The sequence below is a fragment of the Osmerus eperlanus genome, chromosome 12 (genome assembly GCF_963692335.1).
Source record: "Osmerus eperlanus chromosome 12, fOsmEpe2.1, whole genome shotgun sequence".
Lineage (NCBI taxonomy): Eukaryota > Metazoa > Chordata > Actinopteri > Osmeriformes > Osmeridae > Osmerus > Osmerus eperlanus.
Window position 1 is genome coordinate 8839609 of NC_085029.1, and position 26682 is coordinate 8866290.

A 26682-nucleotide genomic window follows, 5' to 3' on the forward strand; every position below is an offset into this window, starting at 1 on the left:
CCTAGGGTGTTGGGTTGTTGTGACTGGAGGCAAACCTTATGCTAAGCAACCGTTTACACAAGTCCATCTCCTTTTCAGAGCTACACAACCCAGTATCTCTTACCATCTGCTGCCTGCCCCATAATAATCACTCAGTAATCTCCTTTGTTCTAACCCCCCCAAAAAATTTAACTGCACTGATTAGCACACAAGGGCATCTGGATATTCGGTCGACATTGTTAAAGAAAGGTTCAGATGGCATGAAGTTCAACGACAGCTTGAGGACAGTCTTGGGTCAATGTCGGTGGCCATCTTGTTTTCCGCCGGCAATGCCCTTGCCCGATAAGCCTGCTCTGGTCGGCTCAAATTAGCATGCGGTGTTGGCTGGCGGGCACACCATAAAACAGTGCTGCTTTTGTTAATTATCCACGCATCTCAACATTAAATGGAGTGTTCCTGTTTGCTGTTGGCCGTGTTACCTACCAAAAGGGGAGGGACGTCTCTGAGAACAAACAAGGAGTTTGAGAGGAAACCCTCACTACAGTAGAGAAGAGGTTTCTTAAAGTGGCAGACACACTACAATCTAGTTACATAAGAATCTTTCACTAAAACAGCCATCACCGGGGCCTTACCTGAATGGTCCATGAGCCAATACTGCCATGGTACGTGCACCCATTGTGTTTTTAAGCATCCACAATAACAACCAAGACTATTCAAACAATTTCCAGCTTTTCCTCAAGTGGAATAGGATGGTGGTTGTAACTAGAGCAACCAGAGTTGAATAAGAAAAGATAAAGCATTTAAGTGTTGAAATGTTGGCATATCAGCTTGACTTTAGCCTGTACACCAATTCAAGCACATTCAAGAAAGATGCATTTGTAAGCACTGCACCATTTCATTTCCCCATGCATTTTCATTGTGGTTAGCACACGCCTTTTGGAGATGTGAATCATCAGGACTAAGCTAAATTTATTCTGATATGCCAGAATCCTGTAAATTGTCTTATCATACCAAACCTATGAGAGCCACCAAAGGTGAACAAGGGTTAATGCATTGTAATCCTTTAACGATGACTGAAAAACATCAAGTCATTTTGTTCATTTCCTCTTTTCCCCCCGTCGCTAACCTTTCTACGCATAACAAGCATGCGCTTGCTTATCTTGGCCCACTCTGCCATGGTAATTGAAAGTTCTGCAATAATGCCCAAGTTATTTTAGCATAAAACTGGGCAATTTTTGACTACTCATCTTAAAGCCTGATAAAACAAGAAGAAGAAAAAAAGGTGGTGTTTTGCGTTGGTCTGAGGAACTGAAAGATATATTAAGCATGAAACACCCGCATGGTTCTCTGACCATACACAACACCCTTGGTTACACCTCCAGTCTCTCACACAAAAGGGTCAAAATAGCTCAAGCTCGGAAATGCGGTTGCAGTTCTTGCTGCAACCTTCCAAAAAGCGGTTGGTGAGTGAAACTCCTCTGGCGGAAAAGCGAAAGCTGTCATTCAAGAGACCTCCCTATCGGCTGTCCACGAAACATGAACGCGAACCCGCGACATCCCCGTGTTAATCCCTGTTGCGGCACACGGCAGTGCGAGACGTGGAGAGGACCACTTGGAAAACCAGTGCATCCTTGGTAGCCCCATTATCCACATCCACTATCAGGTGGCGAGTGACAGCAACGCTGGGAAAGCAGTGTCCTCTAGACATGCAGGGGCCTCTTCACCAGACTGCCTTGACTAGCAACAAAGGATGTTAGTGGTGCTGACCTGCAATATCGGTTTCAATGGACTAGAGAGAGAGCTAATGCCGGATGGTGAATGACATTGAGGACAGCAAACGACGGCTAACTCGGTATGACTCGAGTGGTGGCATGCAGGTAAGCAGGATTGCTTAGTCGTTACTGCCTTAACTGTGATCAGAGAAAGTGTAGTGATTTCTCTATTAGTTCTTTGAAATGACTACAATCGGCGGGTTTCGATCTTGCTTGAGATTAAAAAGCGCCACAACAGTATGAAAAAGGAGATGGGCTGTCCTGGATAGTGTTACGTGTCATTGCCGTTCCTGCTTTTAAAAGGGGCACAATGGCCTTTTTCACTAACGCCTCAAGTGCCTTCTTCACAGCAAGAAGGGCCTAGGTTCATCCTGCATAGGGACACTGTTCAGTGCTGCCCAGGTGAGCTCTCCCACGCCTTTCCGTGTAGACTTTGCATGTTCTCCCAGTGCTCATAAGGGTTTCCTCCACAAAAGAGCCCCACGAAAAACATGTCGGCCAAGACACGGGTGAGCATTTGGGCTTGGCCCCCGGTCACCGATGATGAGGCTGACCACTGCTCCTGGCTGCGCTGGGAGGAGGGACAAAAGCAGAGCAAGAGTGTCTACTGCAGGAAACTTCCAGTGTGTTGGCGTTTCCCAGTGTCGCGGCTCCCTGCACGCGTATCGAACATGGGAGGCCAACAAAACCCTTTTCTTCTTTTTCAGTGAGAGGTAGCAAAGGGCTTTCTGGTGACAGAATGTTTTGATGTGTGACTGTTTTGATGTGTGCTTCCCCCCCCCTCAGACTCAAGTCAGGGATGTCTGCATCTCGTCTCGCCGGTCACTGAAGCCCGTAATCCCAGCTCGTTGTAGAAACAGGCAGACAGCGGAGTGGAGGAGGGCTCTCCCGCCAGTCAGAGCGGCCTTGTCTCTGAGTGACGGCGGCTCTTTTGTGGAGAGGTCCTGTGTACTGTAAACAGACTAGGGTGTTGAGAGGCCAGAGAGAGACACCTCACGTGTAGCGTCACTTCAAGCACACCCCCCCCCCCCACACACACACACACACACACGGTAAGGCGCATTCCGACCGACTCTGTGGTAACACAGGAGGGCCAGTCTCACGTTATGAACAAGTAAAACCCCAAATCATATCAAGATGATGTTACCGTCTTCGGGGGCTCAATTGGTTCATCTACTTACAAGCACCACTAACCTATACAACACAACATTCTAATCAATTGGATGAGGCAATAAAAATATGAAATCTGATGCATCAGGTCCTAGCAAAAAATATATATAATATAGGATTATTTATTTTTCTCCCTCAGGAGGAGGAAATGTAGCCTCGGTCCACCTATACACTAGAAACACAAACATTGCTGCTGGAGCCAACAGTGACCTAACATGTCTATGCACTGGAAGGACCTGTGTCTGACCCTTGCCTTCTAACTAGTTTATAAAGACTCTAATCAGCTGACATGCCTGGATGCCGTGCGCATGATGTTGCTTACAGTGCAGGACTTTTCTCCACTCCTGCTGAAATTACCCAGACGTGATGCATGTTGTAATCACGACCTGCCCAATTTGCCTACAAATGCACATATATTATTCATCGCATATTTGAAAAACTCTGTTATTCCTGGATCAATTTGACTGGACTGACTCCCCGCATTTATTTGAAGACAGACATTAATGTGTTTATATTACCAACGCGAAGAGGTGAGGTCTAAGAACATAGGGTACGCGTACCAAACATTGAGTTTTAATGAAACCAAAAGAACATTGTTTCACTGAAGAAATATATTAAAACGTAATAAACTAGGAATTTCCTTTTTCGAATGCAATTTACAATGAATAATATATAGTCGTCAACAATATATCTTTTTCACCCCACTTTTCTGCGGTCTGTCCCTTGAGGCCCAATTTAATAGGTATCCTTTAGAGTTAATAAAAAGACTGCATCTGTCTCCTCCTGTCGAAAGCTGCAAGATCCTGCCATGTACAGTTAGCCATGGATTGGCACCCCGTGGATCCCACAGACAAAGGCTTTAAGGAAATTAACTATTAAACAGGGCTGTCTGGTTAAATATTCATTTTAATCCCGCGCCGAATGAAAGACACCCCATCTGAATCGCTCCGGTGCCATCTTGCCAGACGATTAAACCAGGGAATTTCCATCTCTGGTCCCCAGTGAATTCATAAGCACAAACATCTGAAAACAGCCAATGGCAGAGGTCGTCTCGCTCTATTGTTTTAACAAAGCGGCGGGAAGACGAGATGTTAAGGACGAGTTTCTACCCTGGAGAGGGGGGGCGGTCAGTGTTAAGTGTCTCCCCAGACTGGCTACTGATGACTTCCACCTTCACCATCAAAAGGCCCCTTCCTACCCCTCCCCACCAAAAAAAAAACAAAAAAACCTTTGTGACGCTCTACTTTTTGGTACAGACAAAACATTCTAAAAAGTCAATTACACACTCAAAAGTGTAACTAATACGATGACCAAGATTTGTGTTACTAGTGTTCTCCATCTGTCTTAAGTTCTATGAAGCCTAGCCACGCCAAAATATAACGGTATAAAAAGTATTCTCAACATAAACAATTGGTGTATGACTTCAGCACGGCTTATTTTGAAACCGTCTGTTGCGATTCTTCAAGAGAAGCCATGGAGGGGACGGGGAGGGGGAAGACTCCAAGTAACAGCGTGCAGAGGGAGGAGATGTCGTCATGTAGGCTGGACCCGCGTGCCGCTTGAAGCGTATCCCCTGTCAGTGCCCCTCACCAGGGGGGGAGATGGGACTGAAGACTGGGGTCTTTTAATTGTCTTTGAAGATAGAGAGAGCTGGTGTGTTACAGTTGAGAGGTGGGAAGGTTTAGTTTCAGCTAATGGTATTTTCAAGAGTTATGACGTCATGATGGGGGGGGGACGGGGTGACGACCCCCGAGAAAGCCTTGAGCGGATCCCCACCCCTGAGAGCGTTTGGCAACCCTGGGGGAGCTGTGGCAGTGGAGCCCCTCAAGGTAATAGAGTAGCCTGGTGCAGAGGGCCCAGTAGGTGGTTAGGTCAACAGCACTGTTGCTGAAAGAGTATAGCCTGCTTTGAGTTGGGTCTGGAATAGTCAAGATACTTCATATCTGAGGGGAAATTGTGACTGCCTGGTTCCTTTAGAGTGACGTGACCGCCGATATTCTCGACACGTGCATTTGTGCTTACTAGGAAACGTCAGTAACATGCAAAACCCGTTCTGAAAGCTGTTTGAAAACGGAATGGATTTTTCAGTGGTCTGACGAAACACAATCTCCAAAGATGCATGATCATAAGCACAGGGCTTGTCCTAGTTCCCTTTATGAATCAGATGCCAAAGTCAGACGTCATCGGACTTCTATAGCACGGTCGGGGGTGTGAGATCATATGTGCTTTTCTATCCTTCATGACATTGATACACTTGATCTGATTTATACATTTTATTCATGAAGCAAACAGTTGAGGTCAAGTCATCCAAACGTATACAAAATGTGGACAAAATTAGTGGCAGCACATTTCATGTAAATAATTCAAGTCTATACGGCAGAACAGGAGATGAAGCAGACAGAACGTGACGACAACAACCAAAAGATAGGGGGGGGGCGGTTACTCATTTACCCTCGCTCGTGTGATTAATCTGGTCCGCAGGTCTACTGAAATGCCACGGCCCAATCTTGAGCTACCTACTGTGCCTAAAATGATCATGTGGATGACATTTAAATATAATGGTGCCATTAAAATTGTATGCTGGGTACCGCACAGCTTTACAAACGCGACCTGCCCGTTCCGAAGTCGCAAATAAGCAGATGCATCGTGATCAAACGCTGATTCAACTAGAGACAATGTTGACTCCACACAGCACTGTAAAATTACAACAAAGTATGATTTGATATGGCGCTCATTCAGACGAGCTTTTACATTTGCATCAGTATAGCTTTTAAAAGCTCTTAGACCAACACATTAGAAGTGGGGTGCCCAAAGGGGGGCTCAAGACATCTTATCCCCGTGGGGAATAGCGAGGCCCATTTCAGGGACCATTCCAGCTGGCAGCGCTATTTAAACGTTTGGATAAATATGATTAACCAGATGATTGATGCCACTATAAACAATACAATGTTAGTACTTTGGAGGTAAAAAAAAGGTCAACCATGGAAACGAGATCGCTCCAAACAAAATATGCGCTTGAAATAATACACATTCAAGTCTGTCATTAGATGATGATAGATAACGCTTGATACGCGAGTGTGCTTGGTTTGCTGGAACTGGTGGGACGTGCTCAGCGATAATAGCTGAACTGCCTAAACACAACACGCGCGGCCCTAAGACAGCAAAGCCCGAGTTGGCACCTTTTTAAGAGTCTCATCCGCTTGAAGGAGCTCACTAGGAGGAGAAGTATGGACCGGAGGAAGAAGGGTAAATAATGCATGCCTCCACAGGACTGAAGCGGAGGGCGTCGCTCGGGAGGGGGGTGGGGGGCGGGCTTGTGGGGGGCTCGCGTGTGCGTGCCAACCTCAGACGGCACGCCGCAGGAGTCGCACGACACGAGCAGACACAAAGGAACACCTTTTGCCGCAATGGCAGAAAGGGGGCGAAGACGAGACACACCAAAAAGAAGCCACCGCACATTCTCATGACAGACAGGAGGGTGCGTCCCTGTGCGGGGTGCGTCCCTGTGCGGGGTGCGTCCCTGTGCGGGGTGCGTCCCTGTGCGGGGTGCGTCCCTGTGCGGGGTGCGTCCCTGTGCGGGGTGCGTCCCGCGTTCCCCGCTTTGCACCGCCACATTCCCACTGCCGTCTGACAGGACACACCACGACCTGCCCGCTCTGGGCTGAGGACTTCTGCAGTGCCTCAGGGGACTATAGGCCCAGCTTGAAATGCTCTCCGGACCCAATTATCCAATTAGTTAACGAAGGCTGGAATAGGGAGTGATGGGCTGGAACCCCCGGAGAGTTCTACACCAGTGTGACCCTCCCTCCCACCTTCACCAGAGGCCAGACCACCTCCACGCCACACCAACACCAGTCAGCAAGAACAGGGAGAGGAGGGGTGGGGGAAGGGGGGTTCTGTGAGTCTGAGAGCCACAAGCCCAAGGTCCCACCTGTTCAACCCCGCTGCAGACTTCCTCCACATACACCAGGCTCCCTACGCAACACTCCCAGCCTGTCTGAGGAATTCAATTACTCTGGCTAATTACAGTGGCGGTCCGACACCAAAAGTGGGACTTTGGAGGCTAGCCGATCGTTATACTATATTGAGGACGAATGAGGAAAAAGAACACACATCTTAACTCTCCTCCCTTTGGCCGAAGGACATATGGTGGGTATATAATACAAGGACTGTCTCGTCGCAGTGACAAACTCCAGACAGTGATATTCCATTGGTATGTGACTCCTGGCACTTAAACCATTCCGTCAGTTTCCCAAACGGGGTTAGGTTCAAAAGAAAGAAAACAAACACTGAAACCACAACACTCAGCGCTCACGGGCTCTTCGCCATGAGAGGCTGCAGCTTCCTCTAACACCACTGTGGGTCTCCGACTGCCACTGCCCACAGGCAAGCCTTTTCCTTCAGCCCTCAAAACCCCTTTTTTTCTTTGCCCTGAAGGTAATCCCTCCAGTCTTGCGGTCGCACACACTCGCGCTCTCCGAAGTCTCTTCAGACCCCAAACATTAAAAGATGAAGGCGGACTGGCGGAACCCACGGGATCTTCAGACGGATCTACTCGATTTGTTTGTCGCGCTTTTGTCTCGCGCTTCAAACAAAATGCTGCGGCTTTGATCCGACCGAACCACAGCGACGCTCTGGCACTACTTTTAAAGATGATGAAAAAAAGAGAGAGAGAGAGAAAAAAAGGAAACTGGCACCACATCTAAGGGTGTCTATTTACCCCTCCCTCTGTTTCGACATCTACACCCACACACACACACACGATCAATTCCACGCAGGTAAGGGCGCGTCTCTTTTATGAGACAAAGGCTGACAGTTGATCCCGAGTGTGTCTGGCTAAAGCGGTGTGGATCACAGAGTCCCCGCCTAGACGGTGTGGTGAGTGATTAGGAGCCACGCGTGACTGTGTGTGTGTGTGTAATTACACTCTATTCCGAGCAAAGCAACAACAACAAAAAAACTTGCCGATCACTCGTCCGTGGGCCTGTGTAAACACAGGCGCACGGTCACCTTCTAATTAGCTCGCTTTTCTAGCGTCCCGAGTGTGTTGACCCTTCGAGACTTCAGAACAAATGCTGCTAACCAGCGGTTCTTTCTGAGCCCGTCAGAGAAGGAGGGGAAAGCCTTGTGATCACTGGCCTGGCTTAGCCTTTCTAGAACCCACCGCCCACAGGCGGGAAAACATCCGGCCTCCAAGCCAGGTGTCTCTCTTCCACATGGCCAAACCTTAAGTTCGATCCCTCCCATCACGCCAATTAAAACGATGACGACATGCACGCAGGTCTGTGGCCGCCGGGACATGGAGAACGACAAGGGACACGGGGGGGGGGGGGCTGCCTTGTGTGGAGTGAGACCTTGGTCTGCATGCCAGCCGCCGAACACAAGAGAGAACACCTCCGGCCGCAAGATTGAATATCCTCGGAGCTCCGTAAGCAGTGATGAGACTCAGGCCTTGCTTTCGTGAAAAGGTCTAAGAAACACAAGGTCGTCCACGTGATCGAGAGTAACGTTGTATAACCATCCGACACAATCTCCTGTACGGAGAACACGGCATATTTACTTTCCAAAGAAAACCAATTACCACATTCCAAAAAAACTGCCAATGTATTTTTTTTCTCTTCTTTTTTTTTTTCCTTCTTCTCTACCCCAATCTAAAAGTTTGTTTCTTCCAGAGATTCCCCCTTCACAACGAGCACCGCAGCTCAAGGACGACCCTCCACAACCTGTAATATTCCTGGTCACATTATACCTTCAAAGAGCAAGCACATCAAACAACAAGTCAACAGGAACGCCAATGTGTTCCTGCTTCCTGTAATAGAACCTCACCGCTCTACCCATGTCCATTGCACTCCACCCACTTCAAGACTGCCCACACCCAAGGGGACCACGGACCTCCAGTCAACAACAAAAAAACTACCCCCAATGTCTGTGAGATTCCCTGAACTTCAGCTGGGCATGATAACCAAGGTCAAGGGACTGGGAGGGGGGGGGGCTTCTGGAACTTTCTGGGGCAGGGGGTGGGGGGCGTTGAAAGAAGAATAGCCACCCGTCAACAAAGGACTATCGTTTCTTTGCCTCGGGGGATACCTGGGGAGAAGATGAAGACTGACAGGCCTGGGGTGAGGGTGGGCTGGGACACCCAGAGTCAGAATAATGGCTGCCTCCTCTCCCCGTCTCTCAACACAGTGAACTCCCGAGGCTGGGGCCTAGCCAGACTACAGTCCCCGATCGTAGGAAAGAGGAACATTTTTGTCATACCTGTAGGGTATTTACACACCTGCTCTGGTTTGAGGTAGGAAGACATTGAAGGAAGATGTAGCACTGTGCGGTACGACCGACTCACTACAGAACTGATTGACATTCGTCCGTGCTTAACCAGGAGGGCAAATATGTGGACATTCATCACTGCAAACCTCCCCTCAAAATGACGCATGACGGATAATGTTATGTCTGCTTAAGAAGGTCAGGTCTGAGAGCTGGGAGATGAGACTTGATTGTCGGTTTTGTTAACCTTGCAGAGTTATCAAGGAGGGAGGACAGTTCTGGAACTTGGCTGTTGAGGCCGACTAGGGGGGCCGATCATGTCTGGCCCCGGGGCAAGGAACCTGCAGGATAATCAGGGCCCTGGCCAAATTACAGAGCAAGGACGCCACTAAGTGGAGTTCAAGCCAGGGCCGAGGGAGAGGTCACCCATTAAACTAATATTCCCAAGTCACGGACTGCATTCCTGCGCTCGACGTCGACGCTAGGCAACGAGGGAGGCTTGATTATGTCAGGCATTTGAAGCGTCCAGGCGAGTGTACAGGCACACTTTTTTATTTTTAGTAACGTAGAGAAAGAAAAAGAAAAAAGCTTTTAAGGGAAAAATAATAACAGTTCTCCCTAAATGCATTTTTGAGATTTGTAGCAAAGGAGGAATGCAGACCGGTTCAGATGTGGGACTGAGCTGGCAAACGCTGTGTTTTCTACAACAACAAGAACCCTGTGAGGGCGCATAGGACGCCCGTTAACAACGCCAGTTCATGTCCGTGTAAAGTCAAACGAAAATCTATTAGCCGTTGCAGAACAACTTGTATCACGCCAGCAATGAACAGAGTCTCGCTTGTCTTTCAAAGAACAGCTTTAAAATGAATCACAACACCAAAAGTGAGCAATTAGGATATGTTGAAGTCTGGGGTTATCTACGGTGAGAAACTCTGAACTATGGGATCCATTACCTCAAATATTTTAGAAACACAAGTGTCTTGAGCAACACCGGCAATGCATCCAACCACACATACGGGTAGGTCCCAGCTGCTGAGATAACTGACCTGGTTGATTGAGTTGGCCGTGCAAGAAGCAAGCCCGGTCCCGAGAGATGCGAGGAAGAACATGGCAGGGTCAAAGGGCACAGGAGCCATGGCATAGCCAGCTGCCGCAGTCACAACCACCAGTGCTGAAAACCCACAGGGAAAAAACAAAACACTTAAACTCATACTATAACCTACTCCAAAAAAATGCAATTAACTCCCACGCAGTGGAGGACCTCAAATGTAACATCATTGGCAGGCAGATCGCTGCCACAACTATACCTGTGAGTTTGATCTTGGCGAGTCGTGCGTACACATCTGGGAGCTCAGCCAGGTCCACCTTCAGCTCCTTCCACTGCCTGTCCAGGCGGGCCTCCCTGGCCGCTTCGGTCTCCACCTGGACGTGGGGGGCCTCAGACGAGGCCCCGGCTGCCTCAGACGAGGCCACGGCTGCTCCGGACAACACAGCTGAGGCCGGTGCCTCTGCCTCGGCAGCAGGATGGAGAGCTGAAGAAGCGAGCTGGGCCGAGGGAACAGTGGACACCACTGGAGCCTCTACAGACTCAGGTCCAGGTCTAGACTCAGGCCCATGCTCGGGCTGTGGTGCCACCTCACTGACCATAGGTTTAATGGTTGGCACCTGTTGGATTTGTCTGACCACGCTGTCGTCGCGGTCCTCAATGATGGTCAGGACGTCTGCCTGTTTAGGGATGGCCCGCTGGTGGAGCTCATTGTTTCTTAGTATTACATACTATGGAGACAGAGAGGAAACGCATGAGGGGGAATGTCCCTGTACTTACTGTAAGTCGCTCTGGATAAGAGCGTCTGCTAAATGACTAAAATGTAAATGTACTTACATGATGCTTTAGGAAGTTCAGGTGTTGATACGTGACCCATTTACTTGGGTCTCTCTTGCAGAGCTGGATAAAACTGCGGGCACTTGGGTGAATTCTAGTTGCATGTCGTCCTAATTTCTGGTTTACACTGGCACCAACAAGACCTAAATAGCAAACAATAATCACAATCAGGGCATATATCTGGACCTAGGCAGAGCTCATTTTATGTTTCATTATTTTCTTGCTGTCCATTGTCTCCAGACACTCAACGTCAGTTGTTGAGTTTTTAAACTGCTTTAATCTAAGAGGCATATAATCAACGTGCCACGTAGCTAGCTGCTTAGCAGGTGGCTAATACTAGGCTGCTCGATAACATTGTTAGTGCTATATGTAACCTAGGTTATTTGATTAACTAGCTAACACAACGACTAAATGCTACCAGTTAAATGTGGATGTCAATATTTTGAATGACAATTATTGTGCACATGTGTATATTAAATGGTAGACTGTAAACATGCCAGCTAGCAGTCACTTAAGGTCATGCAGTTGGCAGGTTAGTACATAACCAGCAAGAACCACAGTAGGCAGTTCCCATTACACATGATGTTGCTAGCTAGTTAGCTTGGTAGCGACATTTGTGCTTGTTTTCGACAGAGCACATTCAGACAGTGTTTTGAAACATACCAACATGCTATCCGATTCTGTCGATAAGATGTATATTTACCTGTCAGTCTACTACATGGTGTTTTGTACATGTTCTTGAAACATAAAGCCGGTTCCCGGTGTGTCCTCTCCACATTCAGCAAGCCGCCATTTTGACCTCGGCTAGTGATAGGAAGCACTTCCGGGAACAAGTGTTGCAAAATGCTTTATGAAACGTCACTATCCTGCCTCGAAAGCAAATGTTGCGTTTCGATGTACGTGCAAGCATGTATGAACAGGATGGTTGACTAGTGACATAAAAATACTCCACATATGGTTACGTAGCATTCATATGGCACATTCGTGTTTTCGCTCTCCAAAATGAACAGTAAAATAAATTAAATAAATACTTATATGTCCTGAAATGACCTTGTAGTAGATAACGCAGCTAAAAGGTATTTAAACCTATTTAAAATGGGATTTTAAGAGACAAAAATTGTTTTCCTTGCTTTGAATTACATAAAGTAGGATTTTTTTTTTTCATGGAACACAGCCTACCTCATGTCATAAAAAAATTATGCATTACATGTTTTGTTTTTTTGGTATGGTATACATTTTTTCTAAATATTACTATTATTTAATGAATGGACTTTTGCTTTTCTGCCCTTGTTTGTCCTCTGCGTGGGCCGGCTTACTTGGCCTGTTGTTTATGTTTGTGATCATCTTGATTGCCCAGCCTGCCAACGGTGGCTGTCTGATTAATATCCTCTCCCTGCTTTTGACTTTGCTTCCATAGTTGCCTTCTGGAGAGGTGTGTACTGAAGGCTGGAAACACAATATTGTGAAATAAAATAATTTTCATGTCTGTGCATTACTGTGTGTACTGTGAAACATTTTGGGGAAAAAGTTAGAAATTCAGATTTAATTTTTACTGATACATTTCTGTAATTAAAAATAAGTATAAATGCATTACCATTTCTTTAACTGTACAATGTTTTTGGTACAAATTCAATTTTCTCACAAAATTAAACCTTATACAGTTACCCTATTTCTCTCTCTCCCTCTTTCCCTCTCTCCCTCTCCCACTCTTTCTTTCTTTTTTTCTCTCTCTCTCTCTCTCTCTCTCTCTCTCTCTCTCTCTCTCTCTCTCTCTCTCTCTTTCTTGTACAGTTGTTAAAGCTCAGACGGTTCCATTGAGTAATAAAGAACCACAGTGATCCAATCCGGGCAGCCCATTTCCCTGATTCATCTCATTCATTACAGGCTGTTCGAGAGCCCTCCTTCCTTGGCAAGATTACGCAGTGTAATCTTCTTCCTCCATCAAGATGCAGGAGCTGATGAATGTCAACAATACACACCAGACGACCCAGGCCCTGCTCAGAAGCACCTTCATTACAGAAGGTAATGATTGTGTGCTGTTCCCATGATTTGATTCCGTCTGACCCGGTCAACCTCTTAATGCTAGTTTTTACATCAGCAATGAAAGGGGGGTATCATGTTTATCTACTTCATTCTTGGACACTGCAGTGAAGTTCATTTCAGCCCTGTATTATTTTTCTTTTGGGGTTCTGGATACCTGTTATACAGTTGTGGAGGGTTATCTACTAGGGTAGAAAGGGTGGTGTGTGTGTGTGTGTTTGTGTGCGCGCGGTGGATGTTGGGGCAGGGGAGTCACAGAAGAACACACTCGTGTAGATGAGGGACAGCCTACCGGGTCATCAGGGCGCCTCACATGAACAAATGCTAATTTATGAGCACGCAATTCCCCTCCTCCGAAAGCGCAGGATGGAATATTGTTTGTTGATATCATTTAGGAACAATTCATCCTTGTCCAGTGAGTTGGAGATAGAATACCTCTGGGGTTTCCACCAATCCAGTTTTGCTCCATGACCATCCGTTAAGGTCAAAGACTGGTTTTGGTTTAGATAAAGGTTTTGGTTTGAGGTCAGGTATAATGCATGGACAGCTACACTTTTTCCTAAGGGAAAAGCAAATTATCATACCACACAAATTGGATCTTCTTCATGGCACATTGACGTAAAAAAAATTGAAATCCACCCACTTTACCTTTGCCCTTTGGGCTTTGTGAGGCAGTTGTTCAGCTGTCCTCCTCAACCCTCAAAAGTCAGGAGTAATGACCATTGTCTAAAGAAGGTTGTGATAATTGCAGGAGATGCTCCATTGAATGAAGACAGAAGCTGGTCTGAGGTCACAAACCAGGACATGCCTGCACACCCTCCCCACCAGAAGGCAGGTCCTCAAGAACAGATGGAGGCCGTGTGGAGAGGCAGGGTCCAGGAACAATAGGACTTGGGAAGGTCTTCTTAAAACAAGGAGCCTTTCTGAAAGCCCCATACAGTGACTTTATCCATGCCGGTGGTCTCAATATGAAGGCCTTTTATCACGCTGCCCTAGCTGTTACTTAAAAGGGCTGTACACACCCTCTGGAGAGAGAGAGAGAAAGACAACCGTGTTGAGGCTGCATTGTTAGGGTGAGTGACGATGTACATTTCAGCACAGTAAAACAGGCTGGTGAAAGGGAACGTTAAATTGAAGGGAGAAAAAGCATCTGGTGAAGGGAGGAGTTTTAAAGAGCACATAGGTTTAGGTTTTTTAGGTTAGAGATATGGCTCACTGATAAGTTCTTTAGAATGATTACTGGTACAGTATAAGTGTGTATGTTCCGAAAATTAAAAACTGCAAAACTGCAAAAAGCGTTTTAAACTAAAAAGGAGTTTTAGTTTTTAGTTCACATGTATCCCTGTTCCAAAAAGCACCTCAAATGAACGTATTCAGAATACAGGAAGTGCTCTTACTCAGAATATTGTTTGATGTCCACATTCATGTTACACAGTATATTTCATTCTCAGATCCCAATTAGAATTAGTTTTTTTTTTTCCTTCTTCCAAAAAACAAATTTCCCCAAACCACCGGCAACCTTTGCTTGAGTTTTTTTTTCTGGTTTATGAAAGTTAAAGTGCAGGACCATTTAGATTAAAGGTGAACAAACATGATCCATTCTGAACTGGAAAGCAGTCGTTAGTATGATTGATGGGCAAGAACAGTGTCAGGGATTCTCAAGTTGTGTGGGTTGTGAAATTGGTGTGGCTGATGAAACAGGGGGTCTCTTTTGCAATTTCAAGGGGCCAGGAATTTACTCAGCTTGCTAATTTAAACACAGATCCCTGGCGCTTGCTGGTGAAAAGGTGACATGTTGAATCAATTTGTCGGTAACACTGGCCCCAGGTTGTGTAAGCAAAGTGCTGAAGGGTCATTAACAGACATCAATAAGAGGGCCGATCTTTACTCCCCACAGCACTCTCCGTATGCCTCATCCACGATAGTCCCTTTTTTAAATGTACCAGACAGAGAAACCACTAAGCTCTGACAAGGATGCACCCCTCACTAGACACTCCCGTAAACCGTTCAGTCACAAAACGCAGGCCCCCAGGAGTCCTGTCATCACCCCAGTACATCCAGCCTGATTTACAGGCACTGTCCCAGGGGCCGAAGTGCCATCACTAATCCCTCAGGGATGTAGTCAGACCTTTAAAAAAAGTGTCCCACGAGAAATTCCAAGCAGAAACAGATGCAAGAGACGCTCCAGTGTTTATAATTGATTTTCAAGGGCAGCGCCTTGTTGTCAGGGTTTGGCTAACAAGGCCCTGGCTGGCGCCCCTGGAGCTCGTCAACCACCGGGTGTCGGATGGAGCTGCCGCCGCTGCCCCTCCCTCCCACCCTGCATGCTTCATCCCGGGGTACTGGGATCAGCCATGGAATTAGGCTTACAGCAAGGGATCGTCTCCTGATTCCGTTTCGCGGAAAGGGCGGGGTTCCGAAGTATTTTGAGGTGACAACATATCTGAAACCTTCCATGTAGGACTTGTGTGGGATATTCCGTGCACAGCTGGTGGTCCGAGGCATGCTTTGCATCTCGGAACAACAGGTATTCCCAGATCCCGTGGCCGCCTGTGTTTACGTCTGAGATCACGCTGTCTTTTTGAGGCTTGGAGGCTAAGCCTCTAATTGGCCACGGATCATCAATCTAGCAGGGCAGCCCTTTTCACCCAAAGGCTCATCCAAAACAGCTCGAAAGAAGGATGAGTCTCGTTGGGGAATGGACGCTTTGAGGCTCCAGACGATTCATACCAGGACTTTTAGGCGGGCGAGGCGAGGTTTGTGAGAAAGCGAAGGGGAACTCATTCGGAGCTGATGTCAACCCACATGTCCATGTGTTCTGTCCTGACAGATATTTCTTTCCCACAATATAGGAGCCATGTTTCTTTGTTTCCCCTGGAGGAAGGTTGTCAGCACTGCATTGAGGAACAGGACAGTAGGCTTACTCATCCCAGAGTTCCCTCAATTACAGGGTGTATTCAACCCACCCTGTTGACCTCAATCCAAAGTCAGATTTTGTTGTCTAGATTGAATGTCATACTGTCCTTGAACTGGTAGTTCAAGGGAAAACGAATGGCCATCTGTCTTTAATACACCACTTATTTGCTGTTTCAAGTTGTTTCATCCTGATTTATTGACTGAGTGAAAATGAGAGGCTGTTCTTTCATTTGACTTTATCATTTTGGTTTGGAACTGAGTAGAGAGCCATTTCATGCAGCGCGGGACAAGGTGACATCCTGCAGGGCTGCCAGTGGTTCAGTGAGTTCAGAATCATAATCCAGAAGCGTGCCCTTAGGGCTGGGTCTGAGGGGTCACAACAACCCCAGAGCCACTGTGAGGGGTGCGTTTGGTTTGGCTGAACTCTCTCTGCCCAAGGTTTGGCCACAGTGAAACGCAGGGCCCACAAATTTGTCAGAAGGAAGGGGGAAAAGTCCACGTGCGGTTTCTGGGGTCACAGCAAAGTCTGTGCATTTCTCCACATTCAGAGACGGCATGCACAACCCAGGCTTCCCTCCATGTGGCTTTTCCATCAGGCTGCATGTGTTATTTATTGACCCTAACAAGTCCAAGTTGGCCTGTATTTGTCCATAAACAAAGCCCTGGTGCTGATGGGGGTGTGGAGGTTGGCTGGAGGTGAAGTATAGATTAGGGCATTCACATTCAGAGTGGGCTGAGGTAATGTTCCGAGGGTTGAGTGTCGAGAGTGTGTGTGAATGTTAGGTAGCCGTAGTGTTGGGATTGGGAGATAAGTTACTGAGGGGGGTGGTGGAGGTTGGGTGTATTTTAATGTCTAAGGGGTGGTGGAGATTGGGTGGACGAAAAGTCTCTTGTCTCAGTCAGCATAAAGAGGCCAGACAGAGCTGGTCGAACCAGGGTCCAGCCGTCCTGTAAAAAAAACTGCATAAAGCCGAAACCAGTCCATGTCCAATTCTCCTCAGTGTCCGAGAGTAATCAGCTGTGTCATGCTGGTCATAAATCTGTAGTAGCAGCGGTGGCTCCCGGCCCAGATGGAAATAGGTTCTCCTCACTAGTACTCGCCTTCGTGCCATAAATCCACAGCCATCTTTACAGAATCTGTTTTCTGCTGCTTGTGTCTTCTCATGCAGGGGTGGAGTTGGTGGGGGCCGGAGGGAGCAAGGATATTGCAAGACCGCAGACTCCAGAAAGAGTCAATTTGTAAAATTGACTATACATCTTTATTCTCTTGCCCGAAATAAAATGTGATTTTGAGCTGGCGTTTCCCTATTGAATGCAAATTTTGGTATCAGTGCCTGTAGCTCTAATCACCTCAACAGCAATGGATTAGCATGACTCGTGTGTCTTGTATTCTGACTTTAGTTATTTTTTTAACTCAAAGAACACATCACACAAACAAGTTTGAACATTTTAGATTGTGGTACCAGCCGCAAAATTTAACTGTATTTAATCTAAAGCCCCCATTATAATATAAATGTAAAATATACAGCCCTTTCAGGAAAGAATAACAGAATATGTAGATGTGAATTAGTAGACACCAAAACAGATCCTTTTTTTGTTTTTCATAGAAAAGTTTATTGGTTCAAGATGAAGAGAATTCCTCCTCAATAGACTCATAAACCATAACAAAATCATCTTTGGGAAAGTGAGGCATCTGTGGATGCCTCACTTGCCCAATGTTACATTTCCATGCATTTAGCATTTATTTTTAAAGACTTTAAATTTGACTTAATAAGACTGATTTGACTTAACAAGTTACCTGAACCTAATAACTCTTCAACGCCTCCCGAGTAATTCTTTCTTTTCACAGATGAGAAATCAACTTTTCACAGATGAGAAATCAACTTTTCACAATGAGAAATCTTGTCCCATTATTCATCATTTTCTCCTGAAACATGTCCCTGTGGAGAAGAAATGAGAGCGCTGGAGCTGTCTCGTGTCCACGAGGGAGCACCAGTCTGTCTGGAGGTCAGTCCACACCACTGGCAGCTGTGGTCCATGAAGCCCTCCAGAAGCATTCCTGAAAGGTGCCCTCAACCAGGGACAAAGCTGTTCCACACAAACGCCCTGACGGACCGCGCCGGTGGTCTGCTCTACGCTACAGTACATCATTTACCACCAGACGCACCCCCCCCCCCAACCCGCCCTCCACCACCCCCCACCCCCCGCCTCCGACCCCTTCGGAAAAGTGCCAGAATGACAGAGTGCAAAAGAGGAGCGCGGTGGCAGAAAACGAGAGGATCCTATCAGTGCATGAATTTAATTACCACTCAGACGGCTCAGCGTAATGAGGAAAAAGGTGGACGGGCAAAGGGGCCGGCATTATTCATTGCACTTTTCTAATTTAAACTTCTCTGCCCTCCCTCTCTCGCTCCCCTGGTGTGTCTGTGTGCTGCCACATTCTCACCCAGCTACAGTCCATAATTTCGTTCGAACAGAAAACATTTGCATAGCGGGAATTATCTGTGCGCCGGGTGTCACTGGGAAAGAATGTGCACAGTTAGGGAGCACAGGTGGTTGGAATCAGCTTTTATGTTCGGTTCTCTCCCTCTCCACCTCCTTCTGCTTTCTCAGACATAATGGATGGCAGAGAGACTCCAGCCTCCCCTCGCAGGAATCCTACGACTGTTCCTGTTTTACACTGAACATAACTCCTCACGGTCGTTTGAAAAGATGCTTTGTTGATTGGCGATGATTTGTCACTCTTGTTGTCAGTCTTGTGAACGCGTCGAGGTATGTCCTTCTATGTTACGTTGTCGCGACACAGGCCTAGCCTTGCGACCCGTCTCCATGCAGGCATCCCGGCAGAAGTGTCTTTCAAAAGACCTCTAGGTTTATTTCGCCTCATTTACAGAGCCTTAAAGTTTTCATAGGGTTAAATTCCTTGGCTTCTCACAGAATACGACCAATAGCCTGGCGCTACGAGGAGGTGCATGTAACACTGTCTTTGCACCATCGCAGACATGATTTTACTGAATGGTGTGTGTGTGGATGTTTAGCTGTGTGTGTGATTGTGTGTGTGTGACTGTGTGTAGGGTGAGAAAGGGTTGTTTGACCCATGATGAGGGGCCCACTTGGATCCACATGAACAGACTTTCTTCAGTCCTTTTCCCATCTCTCGGGCTGAATCAAGTGTCTCTTTCTGTGAAACGTTTGCTTGACACTTAGGAATATTAAACAGGCTTTACAGTGAGTTAGTGTTGGGCGAAAATACTGACGGCGTGTGATTATTTATACCTAGCTGTCAGTCAAACGCCTGTGGGTCTCAAGAGAAAACATTCACTGTGGCATGTTGTTTTTCCTCATTCCTGCCCAAATCACCATCTCTGACCTCTTCATCTCTCCCCCTTAAAGACACATAGACGGAACCCTGAAAAGCCCCAAAAAGAACCACAAGCATCCATCTAAGGAAAGTTAACTATGTCAACATAAGCACAGCAAATCAGCCCGATTCCATTTTTGGGGTTTTCGCAACATAACTCAGTTTTAGAGAGCATTGACGTGCCAGGTGGAATCGTCATGGTGAAGGGTCAGACACTTGGAGAGGAGGCGGAGGAGAAGGACGCAAACATTCCGTACTCTGGAATTCCGGCGTGTTTTATCGGGCTTGAGTTCTCCTGCGACAGCCTCCTCCTCTGAGAGTGAGAGGCAGTGCGTCAGTGTCCATCTCTTACGAGAGAACCCCCCAACCCCCTCTCTGGTTCCGGATGTTTCCGCCAGCACATGCTTCTGGACCGCAAGTGAACGGGGTTTCTCCGGCCATTAAATCTAACAGCAACCAGAGGCATTCCCACCCCCCCCCCCCCCTCCCTAATGATGTCACTGAGCGGCGTCCCAGGTACACGGCGCTGATGTACGGCGTGACCGCGAGGTTCTGGATCCTAGTCAGGTCTGTTCTCCAGAACCCTCTGCGTCCCCACGCACAAAGCAGAGGCTATAAATAGTGCAGGGTTAATTTGATTTAAACCCAAATGGAAACACGTTGTGACCCTTGAATTACAAACGGCTGTGAGCATGGAGGAGAAGGCCTGCTAGCCAGGTTCTGCTGCCTTAAAAAAAAATACTATTTTTCGGTGTCCATCATCTCCAGCTGGTTTGCTTTTCGCAGGATACTGGGCTCTTTGATAGTCTGGGGCTTCTGTTACACTTTCTGATCATCGGGCTGACTTTGAAAGATTGCTGGCAGGTTGGGAGCACCTGTGTTTGGCTCTCTTCTATCTCCCTCAGTGGTGTTTCAGCGTGAACACATATGTCATGTTGTGGAATCCTTTTTTTTGTTCCGTTCCCTACTGCCTTCTGTATTCGTTATTTGAATTTCGAAACAAATTACGCATCCCTTCGGTACACCCCTTCGGAAAGATTGATGTTCATTTTGTGTTCGACTTTGTGGTGACATCTGCATGGTACTTTTTTCTCTATGGTCCTCCCTGTGAGCTTTGATTACCTGCAAATAGGGGACGAAAACAAGCGAGTATAACATGGTGTCTGTCTGTTAGAGACCAACACCTGTTCCTCAGGATACAAAGGAGGTCAACAGATCACTGACCCACCCTCACGCAGTCCCTGTCTCCTTCCAGTACAACTGGAGGTGTGTTGAGGGATGAAGGTCAACACAAACCCACTGCTTGTGTAGTCTTGAGAGACGCCTCACTGGGGTCTCCCCCAAAGATCCCCCCCCAACACCAATCCCCGAAGGGGCGAGCATGGTGTTTAGAGCGAATCAGTTTTCCCCCACCGCAGGTTTGACCTCTGCACGCTGTGTGGGGTACGTCACTCTTCTGCCTGTCTCCTCTGGGTGATTTATCAGGTTAAATGACAGTTGTTCTCACGACGCTCCTGTGTTTCCTTCGTCACGCCCAGAGAGAACATCAGGTCTTTTCTTGTGGACCAGTCAACTGAGAATGCATCAGAAATAACAACTTTTTGTCTCCCTCGGGGTCGTATATTTCTCACTTGACAGCGAAGCAAGGTGAGACATGCTCCTGACAAAACGAACGTTCCGGATAAACAAACAAGTTTGTCCTCGCAGGATAACCTACAGCACAGTAGGATGACCTGACTCCTGGGCTAAAATATGTCTCACGTTTCTGCACACAACCACAATGTAGTCCCAAGATGTCACCTTGTCAAAATAATCAATATGGAGAGTCGGACAAAGCGGCTTCATAGAAGCACTGTTTACCAGGACCACAAAACATCCAGGGTCACATCGCCAAAGAGAGGTCTGCTCAAAGCTCAGTAACGGATAGAGAGCCTTGAATAGAACATGAAGGCAGCCATCCTCTAGTTTACCCATGAATGGGTATCTTTGGCAAGGGAGCAGCTGAGCCGTTTTAATTGGCCAATCTGGCATTACAGTGTGATTAAGGCTGGAATTCCTCTGGGTTCCGGAAAACTCTCATCATTAAGCGTCGGAGGAGGCCATGTCAGTGCCTTGGAGAAGCTTCAGAAGGAAGACTGGAGTGGTTCAGTCAAGGAGGGCAGGGGGGGGGGGGTCGCTGGGCCTCAGACAGGGAGGACAGTGTGTGAGCCAGGTCTCAAAGAAGCTGGAGGTCAGAAAGGTGACTGGGCCTCTTACTGTCAGACACCCCCCCTCCACACCACACACACACACACACATCACACACACAACAAATCAACAATTGTGATGCTGGATTCTCACACAGCGTAGTTAAAGCGAGGCTGACAGGATTGAATGATTGTCTAGTGAGTCTGGTCCAACAGATCAGACCTTCAGATCGCTCTCTCTCCTTTGGAATTCATCTCAAGGCTCTTGAAAATCCAGTCAGAGGACTCCAAATCTGCAGGGCCTCTTTGTTGCCGGTAACTCAACACGTGCTGCAGGACTGCTGCTGAAAAAGTCACATTTGAAACAAATCTGTGGTCTCCCCTCCTTCTGTCTGGAGGACTGAAGGGACTCTAAGACATCATCACAGGGAGGACTGCTGGTCCATCCCAACATTTTGCTCTTGACACATCAACAGCTTGACCTGCGACGTTCTCGAAGGATCATCATTCCAGACGATCGCTGACAGTTTCCGTTATAAATAACCAAAGCACCACGTCTCCAGTTTAATTGGGATTCCAAGTCGTTGACGCAGGAAGTCAGGCAGGAACAGGCACGGATGACACGAACCTGCCCCGATGTCATCACGTTTATCACTGTCCTGTTTGTGACTGAACAGTTTCCATTTCCAACGCAGCCATTATGAAACAGAACTCGTCAGCACGCGCTACCGTTTTCCCTGAAGGGGCTTTTACACGACCGATCCTTTCCTCGCATCCATGGCTGGATACGCTGGATCAAAACGATCCGGCCGCGTGTGCGTGGAGGTGTGGGTATGAACGCACGTGTGGAGGCGGCATGGAGAGCCCGGCCACGTCGAGATGTCTTTCCGCCCTGGGTGGGCGGGGACCTCGGGGTGAGGTCCGCCGCACAGCTGCCGGACATGACGGACCAGCCTGACACCAGACCAGGTGTCGGGTTTAACATCCTTCATATATCGGCGAGAGGATGGAGATGAAAAGAAAACAGGGCCGTGGTGCGCTCGCATGGCCAGGCGCAGGGTGCCGTCTCTGGGGCTGGCTCTGTTTAGGCGCTTGGAGCTCTCCTGGGAGGCCAGACACAATAAAACAGGCCTCGGTTATTGTGAGGCTGCTTCTGTCTCTGATCTGGGAGCTTTTGTGCTCGCCGCGAAGCCAATGAGGTTATTTATAACTGCGTGACCTCTGACCTTACAGGAAAATGGTGGGGAATGGGAATAATGGAAGTGATTATAGGGACAAGATGCCCTTGAAGGCAGGTTCCTCCATAAAATTGTGTAAAACGAGGGATACCAGGACAGGATATCTCAGGTCACTTATGTTCCACTCAATCAGATATTGAAAAATTGAATTGAAAAATTTATGAACTACAGCACTGATGTCCTTGCTGTTATTCCTGAGCAATGAACTCTGGAGGTCAGCGGAGGTGTTTTTTGTAGTTAATCAGAATGACGAGAGTAGTGAGAGACACTGTAACTGGCTGTAAAAACATGACATGCTCCGGACAGGATATGCTCTCTCAGAAACTAATTACACTTTCTGTTTCTCCTCCCTCCCTCCTCCTCGCCAAGTCACACATTGCAGGAACGCACATACACACACTCGATTTGATCCACGTTTTCGAAATTCGAAGATGACGCTGTGAGATTGCGCCCTGTGAAACGAAAGGGAAATTAAACGAAGCCTTCCTCACCACGGGCAGCCATGACATTCTGCGTCCTGCATTCTTTTCCACGTACCAACGTTGTTTCAGACACTAGCCATCTGTATTCTGCTGGAGCCGGTCCACATCTTTCTACGGTTCAGCCGACCATACGATTGGACAATACTCCACGTGTGATTTGAAGCTACTGTATAGATTCCCTGAGAATCCCCAGACGGCTTTCTCCCATTCTCATGAATCAATCACTCTTATTTGCTCGATTACTCTGGTGAGAGGCCGAGGGCTGGGAGGAGAGACAGAAACAACAGTCAACCCCTCGCACTGCTCCGTGTGGGCAGGTTCTCTTGTCTTGGGTAAACAAGACAGGGTAGGAGTAATAGAGAGTCTTCCAAGAGCCATTATTAATCCAAACACTTCTACACAATCCCAGACGGCCTCACTCACTGTCACATTCTCACCGTGGAAACTCCCACATGCACAGTGCTCACACATACTGTGGATGCACACACACGTGTCCACATATGAGGGTCCACATACACACACACACACACACACACACACACCCACCCACGCACACACGATTTAGCTGTCTTAGCAAACATAGCTGTCCTCCCTTTTGACCACCTGGCACTACAGTCTAATGAGACACTGGAACCTCTCTAGCAACACCCGGATCTCCTCCTATATGCAGACACTAGCCAGATAAGCATTCCTTGAGCAGTTTGTGTGTGCAGTTGTGTGTGAGTGTGTTTACTAGAATTGGCCTATCTTCCTTTGGAAATAGTGGGCAGTTAAACGTTCCGCTTTCAAGTACGTCAGCGACAGTGCATCTTTGCTTGATAGTTCATTTGCAGAAGAAGAAGAAAACGCACTGATTGAATGTGTCCTCTTCTGAAAAACAAGCAAACAAAGAACACCATTAAGACTCACTCTAGGGACGCCGGGAAACGTCTAAGGTAGAACCACCGTGTCCTTGTGTGCTTGTCATTCAGACAAACTCATATCAATCAGGGGATGTTGTGCCTCCTGGCACTTGATGATTTATCTTAGATTTCGTCCTTCACTCCACAGTGAGTGACAGACAGCTTTTGGGCCGAGAATTGCTTTTTCAGCCGACTGTTTCTGCTGTGTCCTTCTCTCTGCCGTACCCTTGTTCCCCGGCCCACAGCTCCTGCCAACCAAAACAGAAACTAAGGAGGAGCAGGGTGAGGAACGGTGACGGGGGGAAGACGAGAGACGCAGGCAGCGTTCAGAGAGCCGGCTCTGCGTGTAAGAGGAGACACCCAGGACAGAGAATCAGTGATTAGATCATCCGTGAGGGGGGGAGGTCAGAGTTCATCAAAACATTTTCGGAACAGCCTCGTGTAGAAGTGGTATCGGCAGAGTGCGGTTGGAGGAACGGACTAGCAGGAAATACTGAGTATACTGAGAGGAGAGGAGAACTCTCTGCCATTCAGGAGCAAATAGGTGCCTTGGAAGCCATCCAGGACTCTTCCTGTTCTCGGTGATTGCGGTACTTGCTAATTGATTTTCAGCTGGGCGCACCGTCAAGAAAACATTAGGTAACAGGATTAGGTCCAACGAGGGGCCCAGGGGCGCCCGTGTTGGAGGTGGTTACCGGTACAGAGAGGGAGGAACCCGCAAAAAAATCGGATTAAGATCGAAAGTATTTAAGCCCAGTGTTCAGGTCCCAGGTAGTGCATACACCCACAACCTGGGTCGGGGGGTACAGGCCACTTAAACACGTTTCATCCTTAGTCAGAACTTAATTTCGGTATGCTCAATCTCTGTACTACTGTGTCTACAGAGTTGGAGTGGAACGTCGACCGAGGCTGGGAGTTGAAACATCCCGTTCTCTCTCCAGCACTCTACTCAGCCGCTGCTGCCTGAATGTATTCCGGCATTTTATCCTCTGTTTCGTCCTTAGGGTGTTTTCTCCTCAGTGGCTTATTAGGGAACTCCTGCCAGGCTGAGTGCTCCTTTCCCCTCTCATCGGAGAGCCCGTAAACACAGCAGAGAGGAGGGGCGAGAGGGAGGGAGCGTTGGGAAAGTGAAAAGGAGGATGAGCTATGGTGGGGTGTCTTGAATCTGGCCCGCCGTCATTATCATCATCTGTCCTGCGATCGTTACCACCCAGGGAGTCTGCTGAGCTGATGGAGCCTGGTCTGGGGTGCAGCTGGGCTCCGGGGGGGGACACTCCTCACCACGGCTGTCAGACCCACAAGGGCTGGAGGGAGGGAGGGAGGAGCAGGTGGAGAAGGCTGACAAGGAGCAGGATGAAGAGCAGGAAGAGGAGGGGGTACAGATATGTGTTGAGTTTCCCCAACTCCACAAGGCTGGCCTGGACAAGGGAGCAGGAGATCAGATGAATGCTTCAGTCTGCCTTCACATGTCTCTCATTGCTTTGATCGTTTTGAACAAAGCAGGAGGACAAAGTGTTCCTAGAGTCTTCTGTTTCCTGTGGGCCACATGCCCCAGACCTCCAAGAGGCTCCCTGACCAAACTTTTCACACAACAGGAAACCACAAGAAGAACCCACAAGTGCTGTGTTCCCACCCTGAGCAAATCGATTCTCTGGATTCTGTCACCAGTGGTGGAAAAGATGGCCAAAAGAATGTGTTTGTCCCCCTTCATTGCTTCCTCTGGTTAATAACATTGACCCTACTCAGTTTCTGCAGTGTGATTTTCCTTCAATCCTCCCCACTTGTCACAGCCCCCCCTCAATATATTTTCTTTAGAGGGGGAGGGGGAAGAGGGCAACAGCAACCAACATGAAGATAACACAATGACAGATTCTAAAGCCAGCGGAGAAGCTCACTCCCCCCTTTCAAAACAACAACCGTGGTTTTAATGGTTGGTCATTACCTTCTCTACTGGGGGCCACAGATAATTATGTTGGACCCTCCACAACTCAGTCCACTCTGACCAATGCCCAGTTCTGTGTCTCGGCCACCACCATCCACATTAAACCAAGCTGGAAACTCCCAGGAGCCCTGGCGCCTGTTCCCAGGCCCCTGTGAAGGGGCTCAATAACACCCTGCCATGAGAAGTACGCTAAAACAACAGTTTTGTCATAACTGTCTTCCACTTAAAGCATCCTGGAATTTTTTGTAAAGCACCATTATGGGCAATTTCACATTTCATTTCCTGAATGCAATGAATCATTGTTTGTGCTGTGTGTTTAGTCTCAGCCTACGTTTCATAGGGTGTTGAGGTGCCCCACGTATTTGATTATGCACCCTTGTAATGGACGTGGTTGTCTCTTTAATGTTCATACGATGTACCTCTAGAATTGTACTTCATGGCCCGTTATCCTTTTGTCTGACCACGATGTGCTTTTCGCCGTTGTCACGTTAGCAATAATGCTACCACCTAGGTAGCGTCTGTGCCACCCTACCACCAGCTACTCTCGC

The 26682-nt window shown here is 47.8% G+C and overlaps 1 protein-coding gene across 2 annotated transcripts in view; it reads right to left on the bottom strand.

Moving 5' to 3' along the window:
* LOC134031622 (protoheme IX farnesyltransferase, mitochondrial) overlaps positions 1–11920 on the bottom strand; it is a 28477-nt gene extending 16557 nt beyond the window's left edge. For both annotated transcript variants that reach the window (XM_062475331.1, XM_062475330.1), the window contains exons 1-4: positions 11771–11920; positions 11068–11210; positions 10493–10961; positions 10232–10356 (exon numbers count right to left, since the gene is read on the bottom strand). In XM_062475331.1, coding sequence (XP_062331315.1) covers positions 10232–10356; positions 10493–10961; positions 11068–11210; positions 11771–11801 — 768 coding nt within the window. In that variant the 5' untranslated portion in view covers positions 11802–11920. The remainder of the gene's footprint in view (positions 1–10231; positions 10357–10492; positions 10962–11067; positions 11211–11770) is intronic.
* Positions 11921–26682: the final 14762 nt, after the last annotated feature.